Source organism: Peromyscus eremicus, chromosome 23 (genome assembly GCF_949786415.1).
Source record: "Peromyscus eremicus chromosome 23, PerEre_H2_v1, whole genome shotgun sequence".
NCBI lineage: Eukaryota > Metazoa > Chordata > Mammalia > Rodentia > Cricetidae > Peromyscus > Peromyscus eremicus.
The window spans coordinates 33904071-33924401 of NC_081438.1; the positions used below are offsets into that span (position 1 = coordinate 33904071).

The 20331-nt window shown below is 46.2% G+C and overlaps 2 protein-coding genes across 2 annotated transcripts; one reads left to right on the top strand and one right to left on the bottom strand.

The window, feature by feature from the left end:
- Positions 1-226: 226 nt before the first annotated feature.
- On the top strand, positions 227-15559 carry Kdelr2 (KDEL endoplasmic reticulum protein retention receptor 2). The gene is made up of 5 exons (XM_059249113.1): positions 227-458; positions 8549-8649; positions 13013-13171; positions 14757-15009; positions 15367-15559. Exons 1-5 carry the CDS (start codon positions 368-370, stop codon positions 15399-15401), a joined length of 639 nt encoding a protein of 212 aa, XP_059105096.1. The 5' UTR covers positions 227-367; the 3' UTR covers positions 15402-15559.
- A 2295-nt stretch (positions 15560-17854) lies between these two features.
- On the bottom strand, positions 17855-19120 carry LOC131897994 (ubiquitin-like protein 7). Its single transcript, XM_059249031.1, has one exon. The coding sequence runs from the start codon at positions 19051-19053 to the stop codon at positions 17935-17937; it is 1119 nt and encodes a 372-aa protein (XP_059105014.1). The 5' UTR covers positions 19054-19120; the 3' UTR covers positions 17855-17934.
- Positions 19121-20331: the final 1211 nt, after the last annotated feature.

Here is a 20331-nt window from a genome sequence, read left to right on the forward strand (position 1 = left end):
AAAAAGACAATCCTCACAATGGAGTGTCATTTCAAAACTTAAAAAAGGAAATCGCTGGCACCCGGGCGGAAACCCTGGAGACGGAAATTGCGGAGCACTCTGGGTCCTCAGCTGGCAACCCATGCGGGATGGAGGGTCCGGTTGCTCCTGGCTGCGGGGCCTTTAAGGGGCGTGGCAGGGGGCGTGGCCGCAGCGGTCGCCCGCTCTCCCAGGCTGCCCCGCGCGCGCGACGGCAGTTCGGCCACGTCCCTGGCCACGTCGCGCCCGCTCCCGCCATCTTTCACCGCTTCCTCTCCCTGGGGCTGTCGCCGCGTCCTGAGTCGCTGCTGAGCTCCGGGGCCGCCGCGCTGCGCCGACCGCCGCCGCTATGAACATCTTCCGGCTGACTGGGGACCTGTCCCACCTGGCGGCCATCGTCATCCTACTGCTGAAGATCTGGAAGACGCGCTCCTGTGCGGGTGAGCGGTCGCCGGGGCGAGGCGCGAGGGGCAGGACCGCACGGAAGGACCCATTCGGCCCTCGGTCGCTCAGAGGCTTGCCCGGGGCTCGCGATGGCTAGACACACCCACCTCGGCCGGCCCGGCGGGCATTGAAACCCCTCCGGGTGTGCACACGGGTCGGGGTGCCCGTCGCAGCCCTGGGCCCCCGATCTGCGCTTGGTCCGCCCGCGAACTTGATCCGTCCGGGTGCAGGGTGCTAGCGCAACTGCCCCCCCCCTCCCCCCAGGTTTTGCTGGATCTGAAAAGTTTAGGACGGGGTGTGTGGGGTTCTAGTAGGCGTGTCCCTCTCTTTGGGCTTCTGGGGGCTCCTCTGAGTCCCCAGGAATCAATGGGAAACTTGCTCGAGGAGGATGGGTAGGACTGCGGGCGAGCAGGGCCTGACGTGGCAGCCAGGCCACCCGCGAAGGTGGGGCCGGCTGGAGGAAGAGGGCATCCTGCTGTTCATCCTGTTCTCTTTAAGGACTGGAGCAGGGCATGGGGTATGGGAGGCAGAATGGTGTCAGGTCAGGTCTGTGCCTCCTGTGAAGTGGGCTGCACTCAAGTCTTAGGGTCCAGGATCTCACCCATCATAAAGAGATGTGAGTCTTTTAAGTGAGTTACTTGGCAGTTTCATGCTGCCTTGAGAAGCGAGCTGGTTTTTTCATTGTTGAATGTGGCCATCTAATAACTGGTCCCTTAAGCTGCAAGCGCTGGGTACCACTGAGGTCTCCTGTGTGTTCTCATTTTCTTTCCTGGCTCCACGTCACCAGTGAGTTGGCCTTGTCCCTCCCTCCAAGTACATGCATATTTCATTCGAGTATTGCAGAGAGGCAGTAGAGTGAACTTTCCCCTCCGCACAGTAGCTGTGAATTTCTGCATTTCATTAAATCTTAAGACTCTTCTAAGTTTTAGATAATTTCTTGGTGAATGTGATGGTGCTTGCCTGTAATCCCAGCACTGGAGAGGTGGAAGCCTGAGGATCAGGAATTCAAAATTAGCATGGACTATATGAGACCCCCGTCTCCAAAACCAACCTCTCCCTGAAAACCCAAAATATATTCTTATAATACATTCTTAAAACACTGTCCTTAAACCTAATGCTATGGCCCCAATGAAATAACTGTGTAAACTCAAATTTAATTTTTTTCAGAGACAGCAGAAGATAGGAGTCCTAGAGGGCCTGGGTGACAGAGACGCCACCTATCTGGTTTATGAATAAACACCTCCTCATCTAAGTTAACACCACCCCTTTGACTCAGCTGTCTGAAGGTCTCTTCTCTCTCCCTGAACATAGTTGAGATCCAGGAAGTAAGCACAACCAAAAAAGACCTTTGATCAATCCAAGTGAATGTTACAAAGTCCTGTACTGAAACATCTCGTCTGACTCGGGGGTGACCCGAGAGGCTTGATTGCATGATTTGTGATGACAGCAGAGTAATGGTTGCCATTGTGATAGGTGTGCGTTCAGTAGTCAGTGTCGTGTTTTCTATGGCTCCTCTCAGGCAGTCCCCATGTGGGCAGCGGGGAACCGAGTCTTAGGGAGGGAAGCACAGTTAGGATGGAGCCAGGATTGAAACGTGAGCAGTAATTCCTAATTTGGAGTAATTAGCATTTGCTTTATCCTACACAGTTTTAATTATAAATTTTTTATGTGCATATGTGTGTGCCTGTGTGTTTACCACAAGTGTTCAGAAGCCCTTGGAGACAGAAGAGGGTGTCAGGTCCTCTGGAACTGAAGTTCCAGGCAGTTATAAGCCATCGTGTTGTTGCTGGAAACCAAAGCTAGGTTCTCTGCGAGAGCAGCACGTGCTCTTAACCATTGAGCTGTCTCTCCCACCCCCTATAAGTAGAATTCTTAAGGGAACCTTGAGTAACAAGGAAAAGGAACGGGATGCTATTTAATATCCATTGTTTTCCTGGGAGATGAGAGCATTAAGGAGAACAAAGTGTTCCAGCTGCAGTGCCAAGATAAGGTAAGTGGGCAAGCTTGGTTCAGGAGTGTTTCCCAAGGAGCCCGTGGATATCATTGAACCGTCCTTACTCCTGGACTCAGGGTCCTCTTGATTCTGCTATATAAAATTTTCTGGCCTCTCAAAAATGAAAATCACCAAGATCATTTATTGTGCATTAAACACTGACTTATCCTAGCTGCTCTGTTATTCAGTTGTTGAGCAACTTTTGAGAGAGGAAGAACTTGATCAGAGTTTCTCAAATATCTGGAACCTGAGCCATGTCCATCCAGGCAATGGTTCTCAGCTTGAAAATCAGAGCTCATTTTAGGATTTCAATACCAGTGCTGAACAGCAACTCCTAAGTCACAGGACATTTTTCCCTAAGGGGAGGATGAGGCAGGCTAGTAAGTGGGACATTCTGGTTTTCAAGTATTCAGAAAACTTTGAATCCTCCTGCTTCTGCCTCCCAAGAGCTAGGATTGCAGGTGTGTATCACCACTCGGGCTCTAAGGACCTGTTTCATAGAGGGAGCAGTGAGCTGATCTTGCTTGAATGTAAATTCTGTGGCTGATTCTGTTGTCATTACATGGGGAAATGGAGTGTAGAGAGTGTCTTGTGTTCCTGAACTGCCAGGCATCTTGATGGATGGTCAAGTTGTCACTCAGATTGTCACTTTTCCCCCTAAGCCCTCACCTAGAGTACCTTGGGAGAAGAAGCTGTAATATTTGCTTATCTGTGGTGCTGGAATTTGAACCCAGGGCCTCGCTGAAGTCAAGCAAGTGCTCTACCAACTGAGCCAAATCCATGTCCCAAAGCTGTGTTTTTAGGTGAAGTGCTTTCTAGCTAAGTTTCCCTAAGCTGACACTCACTACCAGTGTTGAGCACTGAGTTTAAATGACTGGTGGAGTCCTGAAATGAGTGACCTCCAGCCTGCCTCCTTTGTTTACTCCTTCCTCCTAGCCATTGTGTAGGTTATAAACTTTTCAACCTATCAAATTTGACAGACGCAACTGTCCTTGTATGTCACATAACCAAATAGTTTATTTATTTGAAGCAAATAGAAAGCTCTTTTTCCTTTTTGCTGGTATTGGGGATTGAACCTAGGACCTCATGACCTTGTGCATGCTGGTCAAGCTCTTTACTACTGGGCCCTATCCCCCAGTGGTAATGCTTATTTTTGTTGTTGTTGTTGTTGTTGTTGACACTGAATATTTGAAGATTTTGCATCACATTCCTAGCTTCCTCTTAGAGCTGTTTCCTCTGTTCCTTTGAGGGCTCGTTTCTCAGTAGTCATGTCAAACATTGATTGACCTCTCTCTGTGCACAGCACCTAGACAACTCAGCAGCAGATGGCAGCAAAGTTTCCACTCCCCAGCTGCAATGGCAGAACCCTTGGTTCCATCTCTGCATCTTATGAACTGTGTGTGGCAGGGCATGCTGTAATCCCGGCATTCTGGAAGTAGACATAGGAGGACTAGGAGTTCAAAGCCATGTTTGGCTATGAAGAATCTCAAGAGAGTAAAAAAGATGCTGCAGTGGGAGAATGCTTGTCTAGCATGTCTGAGGCCTGGGTTTGAGCCTTAACATTACACAAAGAAAGGTGCAGGTCAGGTGAGATGGTAAATCATGTGTAAAGAGGTATAGACATGGATGTCAAGCCATCAGGGCAATAACTTTTGTGAGTGTGAAGTGGAAGGAGAGACCCCCAAGGACACTTCCTGGGACTTCCAACAAGGAGTATAGAGACTGCTGAGGGAAGAGTGCTTATGTAGACAAAGATAGCCTTGGACTTCTCACTTTCTGCCTCCACCTCAGAGTGCTAGAGTCACAGGTAGATGCTGTCATGCCCAGTTTATGCATTTGTGGGCTTTGTGCTTGCCAGCCAAACACTCTATCACTGAGCCACATCTCCAGCCACAAAACACTGTAAATAGAGATGTTTGTGTAGAATTTACAACAAAAACTATGAACAGGCTGGAGAGGTGGCTTGTCGCTCACTTGCTGCTGTTCAGTTCTCAGCAGCCATATTGGATGGCTCCAGGGGATCTGATGCCCTCTTCTGTCCTCCCTGTGTATCCACACACATAAGTAGAATCTAGAAAATAAAAATAAGTAGAAAATATAAATATCTATTTAAAAAATCCATGCAAAAATTTTTAAATAATTCAAATGTGGTCTCATAAATTAATGCCTACACTGAACATTGTGAAGCCATTAAACAGGATGGAACCAGACATGTATATTCTTAGAAGGAAAAGATGATTCCAAGATATGCCTTCAAACAGCAGGTTGTAAAACACAAGATTACTTTAAAGGGTAAAAATGCGTGTGGTACACATACAAACACAAATGGAAAGAGAACTTTAAGGGCTGGAGACCTGGCTCAGCAGGTAAGAGCACCTGCTGCTCTTGCAGAGGATTTGGGTTCGCTCCTTGGCATCTACCTGGGGGCTACAATGATCTGTAACTCCAGTTCCAGAACCTCTGACTACTTTTGCTCTCCACAGGCACCAGGCACACAAATGGTACACATACATTCATGCAGCCAGACATTCATACACATAAAACTCAATATTTTTTTTAAAGGGAGGGACCTTAAAACAACTCACACAGTTACACTTTAAATGGAGATGGGAGGGCTCTTTAAAAGAGTGAGACTGGAGGGGCTGGAGAGATGGCTCAGAGGTTAAGAGCACTGGCTGCTCTTCCAGAGGTCCTGAGTTCAATTCCCAGGAACTACATGGTGGCTCATAACCATCTATAATGAGATCCGATGCCATCTTCTGGTGGATAAGGATACATGCAGACAAAACACTATATACATAATAAATAAATAAATCTTTTTTTAAAAGAGTGGAACTGGAGAGGTGGCTGTCATTGAGAGCACTTCCTGCTTTTCTAGAGGACTCTGGTTTGGGTCTGATAGCCTCTAATGGCCTCTGCAGGCACCTGCACCCACAAAGACATGCATAATTAAAAGTAATGAAGATAAATCTTTTCAAAGAGAGAAGACCTTATACTCATTCTATATATTTTAGCCCATTGAAAAATTTTAAGAATTGGCATGTATTTTTTTTTTAATTTTATGAAACCTTTTATTTTTCTTTTTGAACCTGAAAAATAATCTACATCCTACATTTATACTCTCTGGAAAATTTTCCCTCTAAAATCTGTAAAGTTTCATTTCTTCCATGATACAGCTTAAATCCTTTAAGCATGTATTTTTTTAATGTTAACTATTTCTCAGGTGTTCACCACAGCATATATACTATAAAGCACTTTTCTCCATCTTTTCAGCATTCCCAACAAGTTGGTGTGATCTGTGTTTGACAAGCGCAGAGAATGGAATTAGGATAGCATATAATAGATCTGGCCAGGGCTAGAGAGATGGCTCAGAGGTTAAGAGCACTGCTTGTTCTTCCAGAGGTCCTGAGTTCAATTCCCAGCAACCACATGGTGGCTCACAACCATCCGTAATGAGATCTGGCGCCCTCTTCTGGCCTACAGGCATACATGCAGATAGAACACTGCATACACAATAAATAAATAAACAAATAAAAAATAAGTCTGGCCTTACACAGCACCTCAACTGAGATGATCCTAGACCCTCTGGTTCTAAAACTACCTCCCTTCCTGTTGAGACTCTAACCTAGAGCCATACTAGACAGTGTACTAGTGAGCTACACTCCCTGCCCTTGGGTTTTTTGAGACAAGAAGATCCTGCCATGTAGCCCAAGCTGGCTTTAAACTCTGACTCCTGTCTCAGCTTCCTGATTATAGATAGGCTGGGATTACAGGCTTCTGCCATGCCTGGCTGTGAGGCTGTTCTTAAGTATTGAGTTGTGGAGTCCAGGGAAAGGTCGTGAATTTTAAAAGAATGTCCAAGCTGGGTGTGATGGTGCACATTTGTAATTCCAGCACTTGGAGAGCTGGAGGCAAGAGGATGAGGCGTTCAAGGCCAGCTTTGACTCCACAGCAGATTCAAGGTCAGCTTGGGCTATTTGTCCCCACCGAAAGAAAAGCTTTTGTTTTAATTTAGAGTATCCAGATCCTTTCTGAGACTCTTAGGAGTGCAGTCTTTCCAGGTGGCCTGACCCACAGTGCTTGGCAGCATCCCTGCTGTTACTAGAATCTCCTTTATTTGGATAAGGCTTCTGTTCTGTAAACCAGTAGAAATGTCAGAAACCCAACTTTGAACCTTCACTGTAATTTAAAGTCCTGTGGGCTCAAGTGTGGAGATGTGGGCTTTCGTAAACCTTTTTGAGCTCTGTGGAGAAAGACAAGAACGAGCAATACTCATTTGAAGAGTTGCTCTTAAATGTAGCTGTCGGATGCATTAGCTACCAGGGTGTCAGTCTGAAGTGCTGACAGTGAGTGCTCTGTGAGTGCTTGGTACGTGATCACCTTGCAACTTTTTGATCCAAGATCAGGTTGGTATTGCCTGAGACTGTAGCTCAGTAGCAAGGTGCTTGCTTAACATGAGACCCTCAGGACTGCAGGAAGGCAGGTAGACAGACAGACATGATGACTGACACCTAGCACTGCAGATCCATCCATAGACAGATTCCATCCCACCCCTACCCTCAGGTGATTCTTGCCCACCCCTCCTGCCTTTAGCTTGAGATTGCTTCCTTCTGTGAGATGAGACACCTTTCAGTGGTAAAGAGAAAAGCTGTAACTTGCTAGTCAAGCTTCAGGCCCGGGAGAATGGTTGCCACATCCTGTAAGCATCCAAGGTTGCCAGATGGTAGTTCCTGTGTGGATTCTGTAACTCCAGTTCCAGGACTCTGACTGCTTCTGGCCTCCACCGGCACCAGGCACACATGTGCACATACATACATCGCACATACCACCTGGCTTCGCCTTTGCCCAGTACTCACTCAGGGAGAATCTCATCCTCCGGCTTGTAGTAAATTAGGGCAGAGCATAGAGCACATTATCTTTTTACTGTCCTAGAGACACGGTAGGACTCCATTTCTGAAAATTTCATCCAGAATAGCACACAATGAGACTGCCTCATGACATGAAGAGAAAATGAGTTCCATTTTCTTTTGAGCATGTGTTTTTCTGGTCTAGTGCACAGCACAGGAAATACTAAATGGAATGAGGCACAACTTCCACAAGAGAGTTCTGTGTCTGTTGGAGGTTTTGGAGGGTACTGGAACCAGATCATCGGAGTTGTGTGAGTGTGAGGCCAGAGGGCAATCTCAGGTGCCGTTGCCTTCCACCTTGTTTGAGCTTCTTTCTCCTTCTCCATAAGTCAGGCTAGCTCGTCTATGAGCCTCCAGGGATTCTCGTGTCTCTCCTTCCCATCTTTGAGTAGAAGTGCTGTGATCACAAATGCCTGCTACTGTCCCTGCCTTTATGTGGGTTCTGGGGGTCCTGTCACTTGCATGGTTCATCTGTTGAGCCAGCTCCACACTGTGTCTTATAGTGTCTGTGGGGAAGCCAGGGTAGCAGCTGGCATGAGGTGCCTGATGAATGAGTCCTCAGCACGGAGGCAGGTGTCTCCAAGTGGAGGTGGTCAGATTCTGATGGCAGACACCTTCCAGTCAGAAATTGCTCAGCCTGCCACATCCCGAAATTCACACAGCCATGTGGGCAGATGTAGGTCTCCCCCGTGTGAGCTGTGGCTGTCCTGCTCTACAGGGGGATCAGTTTTAATTTTGTCTCCCTGTGTAGCCCAGGCAGGCCTGGATCTCAGTCTTCCTGCTTCAGCTTCCCAAGTGTTGGGAATTCAGGCATGTGCCAGCACAGCCAGCCTTGGGTGTTAGGCAGATGCTAGGCATGTGAAGATAAAGAAGGTGTGATGCTGAGTAGCAAGCAGTGGGCTGTTGGAGCTCCGTCCTTGGAGGGTACACATTTTGGTGTATTGGTGGTAGTGTGACAAAGTCACTTTCCTAGATTCATCCACCAGAGCAGGACCGGTTAGGAGAGCCGAAAAGGGATGTTAGAAGAAAGAAGACCTTTATTTTCTCTGATTTAATGAGCTGTCCCCAGGCCTGGCCCTTTAACCCCAAGTACTCTCTCCCTGTCTGCACACTTGCTGCCCAGGGTGATCTCAGGAGCCAAATTCTTCCCCAGGGCTGTTCTAACTCTCACCTTTTGTTTCTTCAGGCATTTCTGGGAAAAGCCAGCTTCTATTTGCACTGGTCTTCACAACTCGTTACCTGGATCTTTTTACTTCATTCATTTCACTATATAATACATCTATGAAGGTATGGTATGACACCAGCTCCAGTGCATTTATCCACCATGTGCATACCCGTGGGAACTATTAGCCTTGTTTCGTTGTTGTTGTTTTTAATTTAAAATCTCCAAGAATAATAGATACCCTATTCTTTTAAAAATGTTTCATTTTCAATGTGTGTATATATAAATGCAGGCAAGCACATGCTGTGGTGCCCGTGTGGTGGCCAGAGGACATTTTTGGGAATAAGTTCTCTCCTTCCATCCAACTCAGGTTGTCAGGCTCAATTGGCAAAGGCTTTTTACCTGCTGAGCCATCTCACTGGTGTGTGTGTCTGTCTGTCTGTCTGTCTGTATCTGTGTGACTGTCTCTGTAGAGGTTTGAACTTTCAGTTAGAGTCACCCCATTGCACTCTCTCGTCCCCCTTCTGCTAGTCCCCTTCCTCTTCTCAACCAGCCCCCCTTCTGCTTTCATGTCTTTTTGCTTTATTTATTGATCTTGTAGTGCTGGGAATTGACTCATGCTCTTCAAGTACTTTACAGCATTGTTCTAAGAATGTGGTTTAGGGCATCCCCACCCAACACTTTGTGTTTGAAAGCATCTTGATAAATATAGGTTAAAGTGGGCGTGCAGTATTTGGGTTTATGATCTTTGCTTAAAAAAAAAAAAAAAAAAACAATTTTGAGAACCAGTGAGGTGGCTCAGTGGATAAGGAGACTTGCCACCAACCTGACAACTTGAGTTCAATCCTGGGGACTCACATGGTGGAAGAAGAGAACCAACTCCCACAAGTTGTCCCTAACTGCCACACACACATACATAAATGCATATATCATATAAATAAATGGTTAAAAAATTAAAGGAAAAAAAGCAAGTTTGAGTCACCTATAATCATTTTGTTCTGAACTCTGGTAATCAGGAAATATTTTGGCTGCCTTAAAAATGGCTAGGTTGGGCTGGTAGATGGCTCAGTCTGTACAATGCTTCCATGTCATCCTGAGGACCTTAGTTTGATCCTCGGCACCCATGTAAGTTGGGTGTGGTGGCACTCACTTATAATCCCTGCTCTAGGAAGATAGAGACAGGGCCATCCCCAGGGCTCAGAGTCCTGCCAGCCCAGCCTGATTGCTGAGCCCTTTGTCTCAGAGACACCTTAGTTGGAGCGATGTCTCAGCAGTTAGGTACACAGACTGCTCCTGCAGAGAAACTGAGTTTGGTTCCCAGCACCCACATCAAGAGGCTCACAACTGTCTATAGCTTCAGGGGATCTGGCTTTTTTGTGGCTTCTGTCAGGTGTCCCTATGCATGTCATATTCTTTCACAGACATACACATAAATTAAAATAACTCAAACACCCAAGGTTGACTTCTATCCTGCACATACACAGGAACACAAACCTGGATGAATGCATATATACAGAATGACCAGGATTCTGCTTATCATCTCAGTGAGATAAAACTGCAGGTACTGGGGATAGAAGAGTCAGAATCCACTCTTCTGCTGAGTCCCATCTCTCAGCACAGTCCTGCTTGCTTGCTTATAGAGCCAGAGCCCAGCTGTAGGTCACAGGCAGGACCCTGAGAACCCCCCAGCTACAGTAAGCCTGGACTAGGGATGGTCCAGAGGGGGTGCAGTGTGGGTGCACCTACCTGTGTGCTTTCCTTATTAACACATGTGTAGGGTTTAAAACAACAATTTGAATACATGCTGACTATTTACAAACATAAATACATAATGAGGGGCTGGGAACTGTTTAGTATCATTGTGGGTTTTTAAACTATGTAAGGGCTTGGTGATTACCCTCATCATAAGTCATTTGCTCCAATGGTTTCCTAATTAAGTTTCTTAAGTTGTATTTCCTCAGGAGAAGGAGTAACAAGGCAGTGTGGTCCTATCCCAGCCATCTCTATTCAGGATTGAAATCTGCGTTTTATTCTTAGGCCTGAGTATCTGCAGTTTACAAATTGATATAATTTCAGAATACTAGGCTTTTCCTTGGGGCTGGGTGACCTTTTAAAGATGAAAGAACACAGGACTCAATTGTGAGCCCTTGAACAGCTCTGTTGCAGTGTACCCAAAATTGCTGTCTTAGAGGCAGAAGTGTTTTACAAATTAGCTTTCAGGGGCTGGGGAGACGGCTCAGCAGTTAAGAGCATTTGCTGCTCTTGCATAAGACCGGAGTTCAGTACTCAGCACGCACAGCAGCCTGTGATTCTAGCTCCAGAGGCTCTGACTCCTTTTCTGGCCTTTGTAGACATACAAACATGTACACATACATATACACATAAATCAGAAATAAAATAAATTTTGGACCTGGAGAGATGGCTCCTCAATAAAGATGTTAAGTTCATACTGCTTTAAAAAAATTTAGATTTGCTGGGCGGCGGTGGTGCACACCTTTGATCCCAGCACTTGGGAGACAGAGGCAGGTGGATCTCTGAGTTCAAGGCCAGCCTGGTCTACAAAGTGAGTTCCAAGACTACCAGGACTATTACACAGAGAAACCTGATCTAAAAAAACCAAAAGAAAAAAGTTTATTTTATTATTTTATATCTATGTTGTTTTGTCTGCATTTATGTATGTACACCACATGTGTGCCTAGTACCCATGAGATCAGAAGAAGGCATTGGACCCCCTGGCTCTGAAGTTATAGACAGTGGTGAGCTGCCATGTGGATGCTGGGAATTGAACCTGGGTCCTCTGCAAGAGCAGCCAGTGCTCTTAACAGCTTCTCAACTCGTGCAGTTCCCAGCACCCACATCATGTTGCCTGGAACTCTAGTTCCAGGAAATCCAGTACCTTCCAGTCTGCAGGCACCACACTTAAGTGCACAAACCCACAGCCAAACACATAACAATTAAAATAAAATCTGCTTAAAAATAATAGTAAGGGCTGGAGAGATGGCTCAGTGGATTAGATCCCTTGTTGTTCTTGCAGAGGACCTGACGCCTATAACTCCAGTTCCAGGAACTTGAATCCATTCTGCTCTTGGAGGGCACTAGACAAGCATGTGGTGTACATACATACATGCAAGCAAAACATTCACAAAATAATTTTAAAATCTTAAAATAGTAATCTTAAACAAACAAAACTAACTTTTGACTTAACACTACCAGACTGAATTTCATAGCATCAATCTGAATAATTATTGTTAAAGTAAACCAATGTTTTGCATTTTTTTAAATATTTATTTTGTGTATATCTGTGAGTGTACATGTGTGGGTGCACACATGGTACTGCCCAAGTGTGGGGGTCAGGATCCTTTAAGGAGTTGGTTCTCTCCTTTCAGCATGTATGTCCCAGAGATTGACCCCAAGTGCCTTTTCCCACTGAGCCATCTTTCTGGCCCCAAACAGGAAGTGCAGTTTAAGTAAAAGTCACTAAGGCAAAAGTTGAACCTGGATTACAGTGCTTATCTTATCTTTACAAAAAAGCTAGCCAAAGAAATGTTGGACAGAAGTCCTTGGTCCAGAGCTGCAGTGAACTTCAAATTCTTTCCTCTCTAAAACTGCTGTGTTGTATTTAAGATGAGATTAAAAGCCTATTTCTCTGGAGTTTCTTACAGTTTTAAAACGTATGCTTAACATTGATCCAGCAACCTACTCCTAAGTATAAATGCAAGAAAAATGAAACTTACATTCACACAAAGGTAACCCATGTTCATAGCAGCTACTCACCATCTTCCAACTGGAAACAGGACACTTCTCCTTTAACTGTGAGTGAGTGAGTAAGCAGATTGTGATGCACCTGTACATTAGACCTCTGCTCAGCACAAAGGAGGAAATGGGCCAGAGATATGGCTCAGTGGATAAGAGTGCTTGCTGCTCAGTTGTGAGGCCTGGAGTTCAAGCCCCAGCACTCACATTTGGCAGCTTACAATAGGTTTACAAGAAGCTTTACAACAGGCTGTAACTCCAGCTTCAAGAGATCTGATACCCTCTTCTGGTCTCCATGGGTACATGTGCATACAGACACAGACATAAATAAAAATTGTTTTGATCTCTAAAAATGGGGGGAAATTATTAACATGTGTAGCAACTTTGGCTGGCTCTCAGACATACTGTGCCATCTGAAGATGCCAGATGCAAAATGCAATGTGTTGTTTGACTTCTCACGTGGCATTCTAGAAAAGGCAAAACTGGAAACCGAACAAGAGGGGCAAAATGAGCCTGGAGGGGGCTTAACTACAAAGAGGCAGGGGGGTGAGATTTGAGTGATAGAACGGTCCTGTGTCCTACTTGTGGTGGCTGTGTGACTCAGGAGTATACACAACCAGAAGTGGTCTGAGTGAGTGTCGAGAGGGAGAGGTTTAAGGCTGACTGTATGGCAGTGCCACAGTGTTTAGGAACAGTTGCAATGTGCTCCTAACGTGGTGTCTCTCCTTTGCCTAGCTTATCTACATTGCCTGCTCCTATGCCACAGTGTACCTGATCTACATGAAGTTTAAGGCCACCTATGATGGAAATCATGATACCTTCCGAGTGGAGTTTCTGGTGGTTCCTGTGGGAGGCCTCTCATTTCTAGTCAATCATGACTTCTCTCCTCTTGAGGTTGGTTAAGGGTATTTAGTGGTCACATCTGGTTCTCTGTTAACAGAAAAAGGATTCTTATTGGTTTGTTTTCTTCCTTTGTTTTGCTGTTTGACAGACTTCTGGTACAAAATACACTGTTGTAACTAGATTGGTATATCGGAATTAAACCACCCGGTACTTGGGTGTCTGCTGACAGTTTATTGCTGGAGGTTTCCCCAAATTAAACATGGTGTTGTGCCGGGCGGCAGTGGCACACACCTTTAATCCCAGCAGAGGCAGAAGGATTTGTGTGAGTTCGAGGCCAGCCTGGGCTACAGAGTGAGTTCCAGGAAAGGCACAGAGCTACACAGAGAAACCCTGTCTGGAAAAACAAAATAACAACAACAACAACAACAAAAACCATGGTGTTGTGGTACATGCCTGTCAGCCCAACATCTGGGAGGTGGAGGCAGGAGGATCAGGAGTCAAGGTCATCCTCAGCTACATAGTGAGTTTGAGACCAGTGTGAGCTACATAAGACCTTATCTCAATAAAAGAAAGCGGGAGATGAGAAGGACCGGGAGATATGTGTTAGAAAGTGTTGAGCACCTGAGTTTGAGCTCCAGAACCCACATGAAAAATGGAGGTGCAGTGGTGCATATAATCCCAAGTGTTAGGGAGGGGAGATAGTAGATTGCTGGGGCTCACTGGTAAGCCAGCCCAGTTTATGTACAAGACTAGTGAGAGACCCTGCCTCAAAAAAGAGGTGGATGGCACCTAAGGAATGACACTTGAAGCTGTTCTCCAGCACTACAGACATCACACACACACACACACACACACACACACACACACACACACACACACAGAGAGAGAGAGAGTGAGAGAGAGAGAGAGAGAGAGAGAGAGAGAATATGCAGGAGCTTCTTGACTTCTGACAGGGGTATGACCATTTATTGACCAACTCATTGCTAGTTTAAAAAAAAAATGCTGGGCTGTGGTGGTGCATGCCTTCAGTTCCAGCACTTGGGTGGCAGAGGCAGGTGAATCTGAGTTCGAGACCAGCATGGTCTATAGAGTGAGTTCCAGGACAGCCAGGACTGTTACACAGAGAAACCCTGTCTTGAAAAGCCAAAAAGAAAAGAAAAGGAAAAACATTTAATATAGCTAGCTTACTAACCCAGCACATTGTAGACGTGTTTCCTGTCAGTGCAGACAATGTGCTGTGGCTGAGTGGGATTTACAGCTCTGCTCCTGCCCAGAATCATGGTACATCCTACTAGCCCAAACATGAAAATTTAAGTATGGTTTCTATTGCATGTGTGTTTCTTTCAATCTTTTGGAAAGTTGAAGAATTGTAAGGCAAAGCCATCTGTAGTGGGAAAATGTGGTCAGTTGGTGGAGAATCAGCAGAAACAGTGGAAGAAAGCAAGGTGGGTTGGGGACTCTGGATCTGGAGTGGGATGAGCCCACACAGTAACACCTTCCATGTGGATTCATGGTAGACAAGACATGACAGATCCCTTACCCAGCCCATCCAACCTCTTAGATGGTGTTTGCCGTTCTGTGTTCCGTGTGGTGGCTGGTTGCTCCTCCCAGCTGAAGCCAGCCTCCTGTCTTTCAGATCTTATGGACCTTCTCCATCTACCTGGAGTCAGTGGCAATCCTTCCACAGCTCTTTATGATCAGCAAGACGGGCGAGGCTGAGACTATCACCACCCACTACCTCTTCTTCCTGGGCCTCTACCGTGCTCTGTACCTCGTCAACTGGATCTGGCGCTTCTACTTCGAGGGTTTCTTTGATCTCATTGCTGTGGTGGCTGGTGTCGTCCAGACCATTCTCTACTGCGACTTCTTTTACTTGTACATTACAAAAGGTATGTCATGTCTGGCCTTCAGTTCATAGTTGCAGATTCTGTCAAGGGCTTGCTTGCCCAGCTCCCTTGAGACAAAGTTTCTCTGTGAAACAGCCCTGGCTGTCCTGGAGCTCACTCTGTAGACCAGGCTGGCCTCGAACTCACAGAGATCCACCTACCTCTGCCTCCTGAGTGCTGGGATTAAAGGTGAGTGCCACCACCACCTAGCCTGGCTTTGTTTTTTTGTTTGTTTGTTTGTTTGTATGTTTGTTTTTCTATTGCTGTTATTTCCTTGTATGAGACGAGAACCAGAGAGAGGGAAACTGAACTTGTCCACACAGTGACCTCTTGTTTCTGTTCTTTTCCATCAAATCCTAGTTCTCAAGGGAAAGAAGCTCAGTCTGCCAGCGTAAGTGCCAAAGACCATCAGCAGCAGCCTCTGTCCTTCAGGGTGCTCGGACAGGATTCTCACCACAGCGAGGGCGCGGGATGCTCAGTGCAGAGAAGCAGAGATGGCTCCTCCTGTCGCAGCCGCTCCCTGGTGGCTCTGCAGGGATGCAGAGGAAGAGACCGGGAGGCTCTGTCCCCTGCACCCTGCCTTACCTTTTTTATTACTATGTACAAAGAGTTTTTTACACAAAGAAACTTAATGCTGTGTTAATACATTCAATGTGTAGATGAATTGGGCCAGTTCCAAAAGTGACAGTTTTGTACAGAATAAGTACAAGCCTTTTTTATTTTTTGAAAATTCGTTGAGATGGTCGATTCTTTGTGTCTACAGTGAAATTATACTCCTTGACACTTGGTAGATTATTCAAACATCTGTCAAATTTCCATGCTATTTATTTTATTTCTTTTTTTTTTTCTTTTTTTTTTCTTTTTTTTTTTTTGCCAAGAGATGAGTTGTGTTTGTCTCAAATCTGAGACACTGTGTTCCATTTGGTGTTTCTGCCCAAATCAGTCCTCAGTGCCCTGGAAATCCTTCTCTAGACGTCAAAACACTACATACACTTCAGCTCCGGGAGGATGGCTGGCAGGTCCTACAGTTTTCATTATCAAAACCTGAGGTTCCCAGTGGAAACAGTATCAGCTGATGCCCACCAAACACTCACCCTCATCCCTGCTAAGACATGGCAGCTTGAGTTTATCCAGAGGGTGTCCAGAGCCCACTACACCCGGAGCTTCTGAGCCCCTACTTCTGAATATGTCGGGGGTCAACAGCTCTTTGGATGGAGGACTCTGAGGAATGGAACACAAATGGCTACCTGTCACTTTTAGTCACAAATTCGAAGGATCACTACAACCATGTCATATTCAAATGTTCTTTTTCATATCGCTTTTGGTGATAAAATGATTGACAATCTTTTCATTTGGCAACACCAATTACCATTTCTTACATTCTTTTTAGGTTTTTTTTTTTTTTTTAAACTGGGCTCTTGCATGACCTATCTTGTGTTAACATCCTAAATAAACATTTTATTAAACAGAACGTGTGGTCTTTTCTATAAATTAGGCTTCTGAATACTCACAAGGGGCTGGAGAGATGGCTCTGTGGTTAAGCACTTGCTGTTCTTGCAGAGTTCATTTCTCAGCAGCCACATGATGGTTCACAACCATCTATAACTCCAGTTCTGGGGCATCTAACACTGTTTTCTGGGCCCCAAGCGCACATATGTGCAGGTATACATCTTCACACACACATCAAAACTAATAATCTGGACATCTTCCTGTGTTTTATGGGAAAATTAGGGTTTTTCATCATTGGTTTTGTTTTGTTTTTTTACTTGAATGTGTGACTATTTGATACACCAGAAATATTAGAAGTATTGAATAATTATAATATGCTGACTGCAAGAACGGAGTAGCTTTGCTTCCTACAATTAAAGTGGCTTGTGGAAGAAGAGGGCTTGAAGGGTGGTTTTTATTCACTCTGGGTCTCTACACCTAGTCAGCAGTGTAACTGTCGGCCTGCCTCCTACGGTCCATGTGACTCTGCTCCTGTGCCTATGGTTTTGCCTTATCCGTTAGTGCCCTCTCCCCCAGCATCTTAGTCTTGTTAGTTTCTTGGTCCTGCTTTCATCCACCTTAAACAATTCTGTCGGTGAGTGGGAATCAGGTCTGTCTGTCTGCCCACACTGGGGGGAAGGTGTTGGGGAGCTCACACCTGGATTTCATACGTAAATGAGACGCTGGCTGCGGTTGGGCACTTCATGGAGCAAGGATCTGAAGCCTCAGGTTGCCAGCACCTTGCTCATGCCACCCTAGTAGAGTAAGATTGGCTGTGGTGTTACCTACCACGTGTTGGTGGTCTGCTAGGGTGACATCTTGCTGAGACCAGCACCTGCATCACAGTGCATGACTGGACAACGAGGCCTGGCCTTGTGACATGTTTGCAAAGCATGGTTTCCTAGTTAACTTTGCTTCCTGAGTAAAGATTACCAGCTAAAATGTCCTCATTGAGATTTATGGGGTACTGTTGAGACGGGGTCTCAGTATGTAGACTAGGCTGACTGAACTCACAGATCTGCCTGCCTCTACCTTTCAAGTCCTAGGATTAAAGATATGTGCCACTATGCCCAGCCCAATATAAAAGTTTTGGGTTTTGACTTTTTAATTTAAAATATTGCTCATTGTAACCCCACATAAGAAGAGTGTAAAATTTTGGACTCAGGCTCATGTGGAGTCTAACAACTCAAGGCACGGGATTTTCTATGAATCTCTATTCTGTTCAGTTCTACAAAGACTCAATTTGCAGGATTACAGAATTTTAAGGGATCCCCTGGGCCAACAAGATGAGGCTTAGTGGACAAAACTTTTTTTTTTTTTTTTTTTTGGACACAGCAGGTATATTGGGAGGGTGGGGGGGGGGGAGCTGGAGGCAACTTCACAAGCGTCTCCTTCTAGGAATCGCCTCGGCAACTTGCTAGGCACTCGGGTACTAGAAGTTTATGGGGCTCCTCCAGCAAAGATCAGCTCCAGGGCTGCTTGGATATCCCCTCCAGTGGCCTGAAGGGCACAGAGGCTCAGTTCATCATCCTGGATGCCCATGTCACGCAACTGCTGCAGCTGAGGCTGCCCAGAGGCCTGCAGGGCATGCTGGAGGGCTTGACTAAAAAGATCATTGGTGATGGGCGTTCCTGACTGGACACCAGAGGACATTGGCGAGGTGCCTGAAGAATGGCCCTGGGTGCCAGGAGTTGGTGTGTGAGAGCTGCTCTCTGGAGTACTGGCCAGGGCCAGGGCAGTGGCCAGCTCACTCTGGGTGATGGGGCGGGGCCCAGCAGCTCCACTGTACCCCGGGGAGGCCGGGCAGAAGCTGGGTGTACTGCTAGAGGGCATAGACCGGGTGCTTGGGTGAAAGTCGTCCTCATCATCCGAGAGCCCGTCAAACAGGAAGCCACCTGGCATATCTCGGTAGGAGCTGGAGGGCATGCTTCGGGAAGAGGAGTCAGCTCCTGGCATTGGGGTGCTGCCTGCTACCGAGTGCAGAACCAGGATGATGGCATTGACCAGGGCTGGGTGAGCAGGCACCAATGTATCCAGCATGTTGGGATCAGCAAAGACAAAGAAGAGGTCCTTGTCCTGGAGAACCCCTAGAGCAATGGGATCACCGCTGAGGCCTGGAGTGGCCACAATGATCTGATCCAGAGACTCTTTATTGCTGAGCATCTTAAAGACCGCCTCTCTGTAGGAGGAGCTGCTCTGCAGGGCACTGTGCAGCACCCGGAACTCCCTCAGGGCAGCCACTTTGTCCACAGGTTCAGGTTTCTGATCAGGCTCAGGCCAAGATTTGCGGAGAACATGGACTGTGGACCCAGGCTGAATACCATAGAAGTCAAGGGTCTGGTCATCTTTTAGCTTCCGACCGCAGTAGATCAGATCAATCAGCTCCGGGTCTGGAACAGATTCCTGGAGCTTGCCAGCAATAAGCTGCTTTAGAAATGAAATGCTATAGGCCCCTAGTGAATATTCTCCCAGTTCTGTCTCTGGCAATTGAAGAATTGATTTGGGGGCAAGTGGCTGGTCAGCCAGCTTCACTGCCAGATGCCAGTCTGAGAGAGACATCCTCTCTCTTTCGCGCTCTCTCTTTCTCCCCGTCCGGCGGAAGGAACCCGGCCGCAGAGAGCCGCCGGTGTAAACCGGACAAAACTTCTTGTAGCCACACCTGATGACCTGAATTCACTCTCTGGAACCAACCATATGATGGAGTTTTCCTCTGGCTTCCACACAAGTGCCATGGTGTGTGCATGTCCCTCCACCTCCAAAAATGTTTAAAAGACTGCCTGATGGTGAAGCTTCTGATGCAGACCTTGGTATTCCTTGTTTTGTTTTGTTTGTTTTGTTTGTTTGGTTTGTTGAGACAGAGTTTCTCTGTGTAGCCCTGACCATCCTGGAACTTGCTGTGTAGACCAGGCTGGCCTCAAACTGTGCCACCACTGCCTGGCTGAACTTGGTATCCTTAAGAGATGACCTGCCAAATTCTCCCCTTTGTTCTTTAGGGACAGCTGCCCTAAAAGCTTCCTGGGAATTGGTATTGCCAGGAGCCTCTCTGGCCCAGATGACAATTGTTAGTTTTGCTAGAAGGTTCAGAATCCTTGTTAGAAACGGATGTATAGGACTGTGAGATGGCTCAGTAGGCAGAGGTACTTGCTGCATAAATTTGGTGGCTTGAGTTTAATACCTCTGGCCTATGTAAAGGTGAAAGGAGAGAACCAATTCCACAAATTGTCCTCTGACCTCTATGTATATGCTATGATGTATGAACAGATAATACCCCCAACATACAACATTAAGTAAAATATTTAAAATCATATGTATAGGTGTGTGGGTGTATGTGGGTCTCCACAGAGGCCAGATGCATAAACGCCTTTGGAGCTGGAGTTACAGGGACTGTGAAACGACTGATGTGGGTGCTGGGAATTGAACTCAGAACTTTTTCAAAAGCAGTAGTACTCTCAATCGCTAAGCCATATCTCCATCCCCAAATAAATAAAACTTTGAAAAGGAATAGATGTATAGAAATGGACTCTTAGGGACCTTCCCAAACCATCGCTCAGGTTTTATGAATAGTGGGAACTCCACGTGGGGTTTTGTTTTGTTTTTTTTCCGCCACCTAGTGGTAAGTTTTGGAATTCCCCTGTAGCCTGAGCTCTGAATCATCCTTTGCTCTCCTGTCTGGGCTAACCTCTGTAGTGTGGAATCTTGTGTACGTTTCTCCTGAATAGTCCCCTCTTTTGTTTTGAGACCGAATCTCTATGTATCCCTAGATGGCCTGGAACTCCCTATGTAGACCAAACTTGCCTGGAATTCATAGAAACCTGCCTGTCTCTGCCTCCCAAGTGC

Excerpts from the sequence above, each read along its gene's own strand:
- Kdelr2 (XM_059249113.1), top strand. The coding sequence starts at position 368 with ATGAACATCTTCCGGCTGACTGGGGACCTGTCCCACCTGGCGGCCATC. Across the intron at positions 8,650-13,012 it reads TATATAATACATCTATGAAG|CTTATCTACATTGCCTGCTC; the intron begins GTATGGTATGAC and ends TCCTTTGCCTAG. Across the intron at positions 13,172-14,756 it reads ATGACTTCTCTCCTCTTGAG|ATCTTATGGACCTTCTCCAT; the intron begins GTTGGTTAAGGG and ends CCTGTCTTTCAG.
- LOC131897994 (XM_059249031.1), bottom strand. The coding sequence starts at position 19,053 with ATGTCTCTCTCAGACTGGCATCTGGCAGTGAAGCTGGCTGACCAGCCA.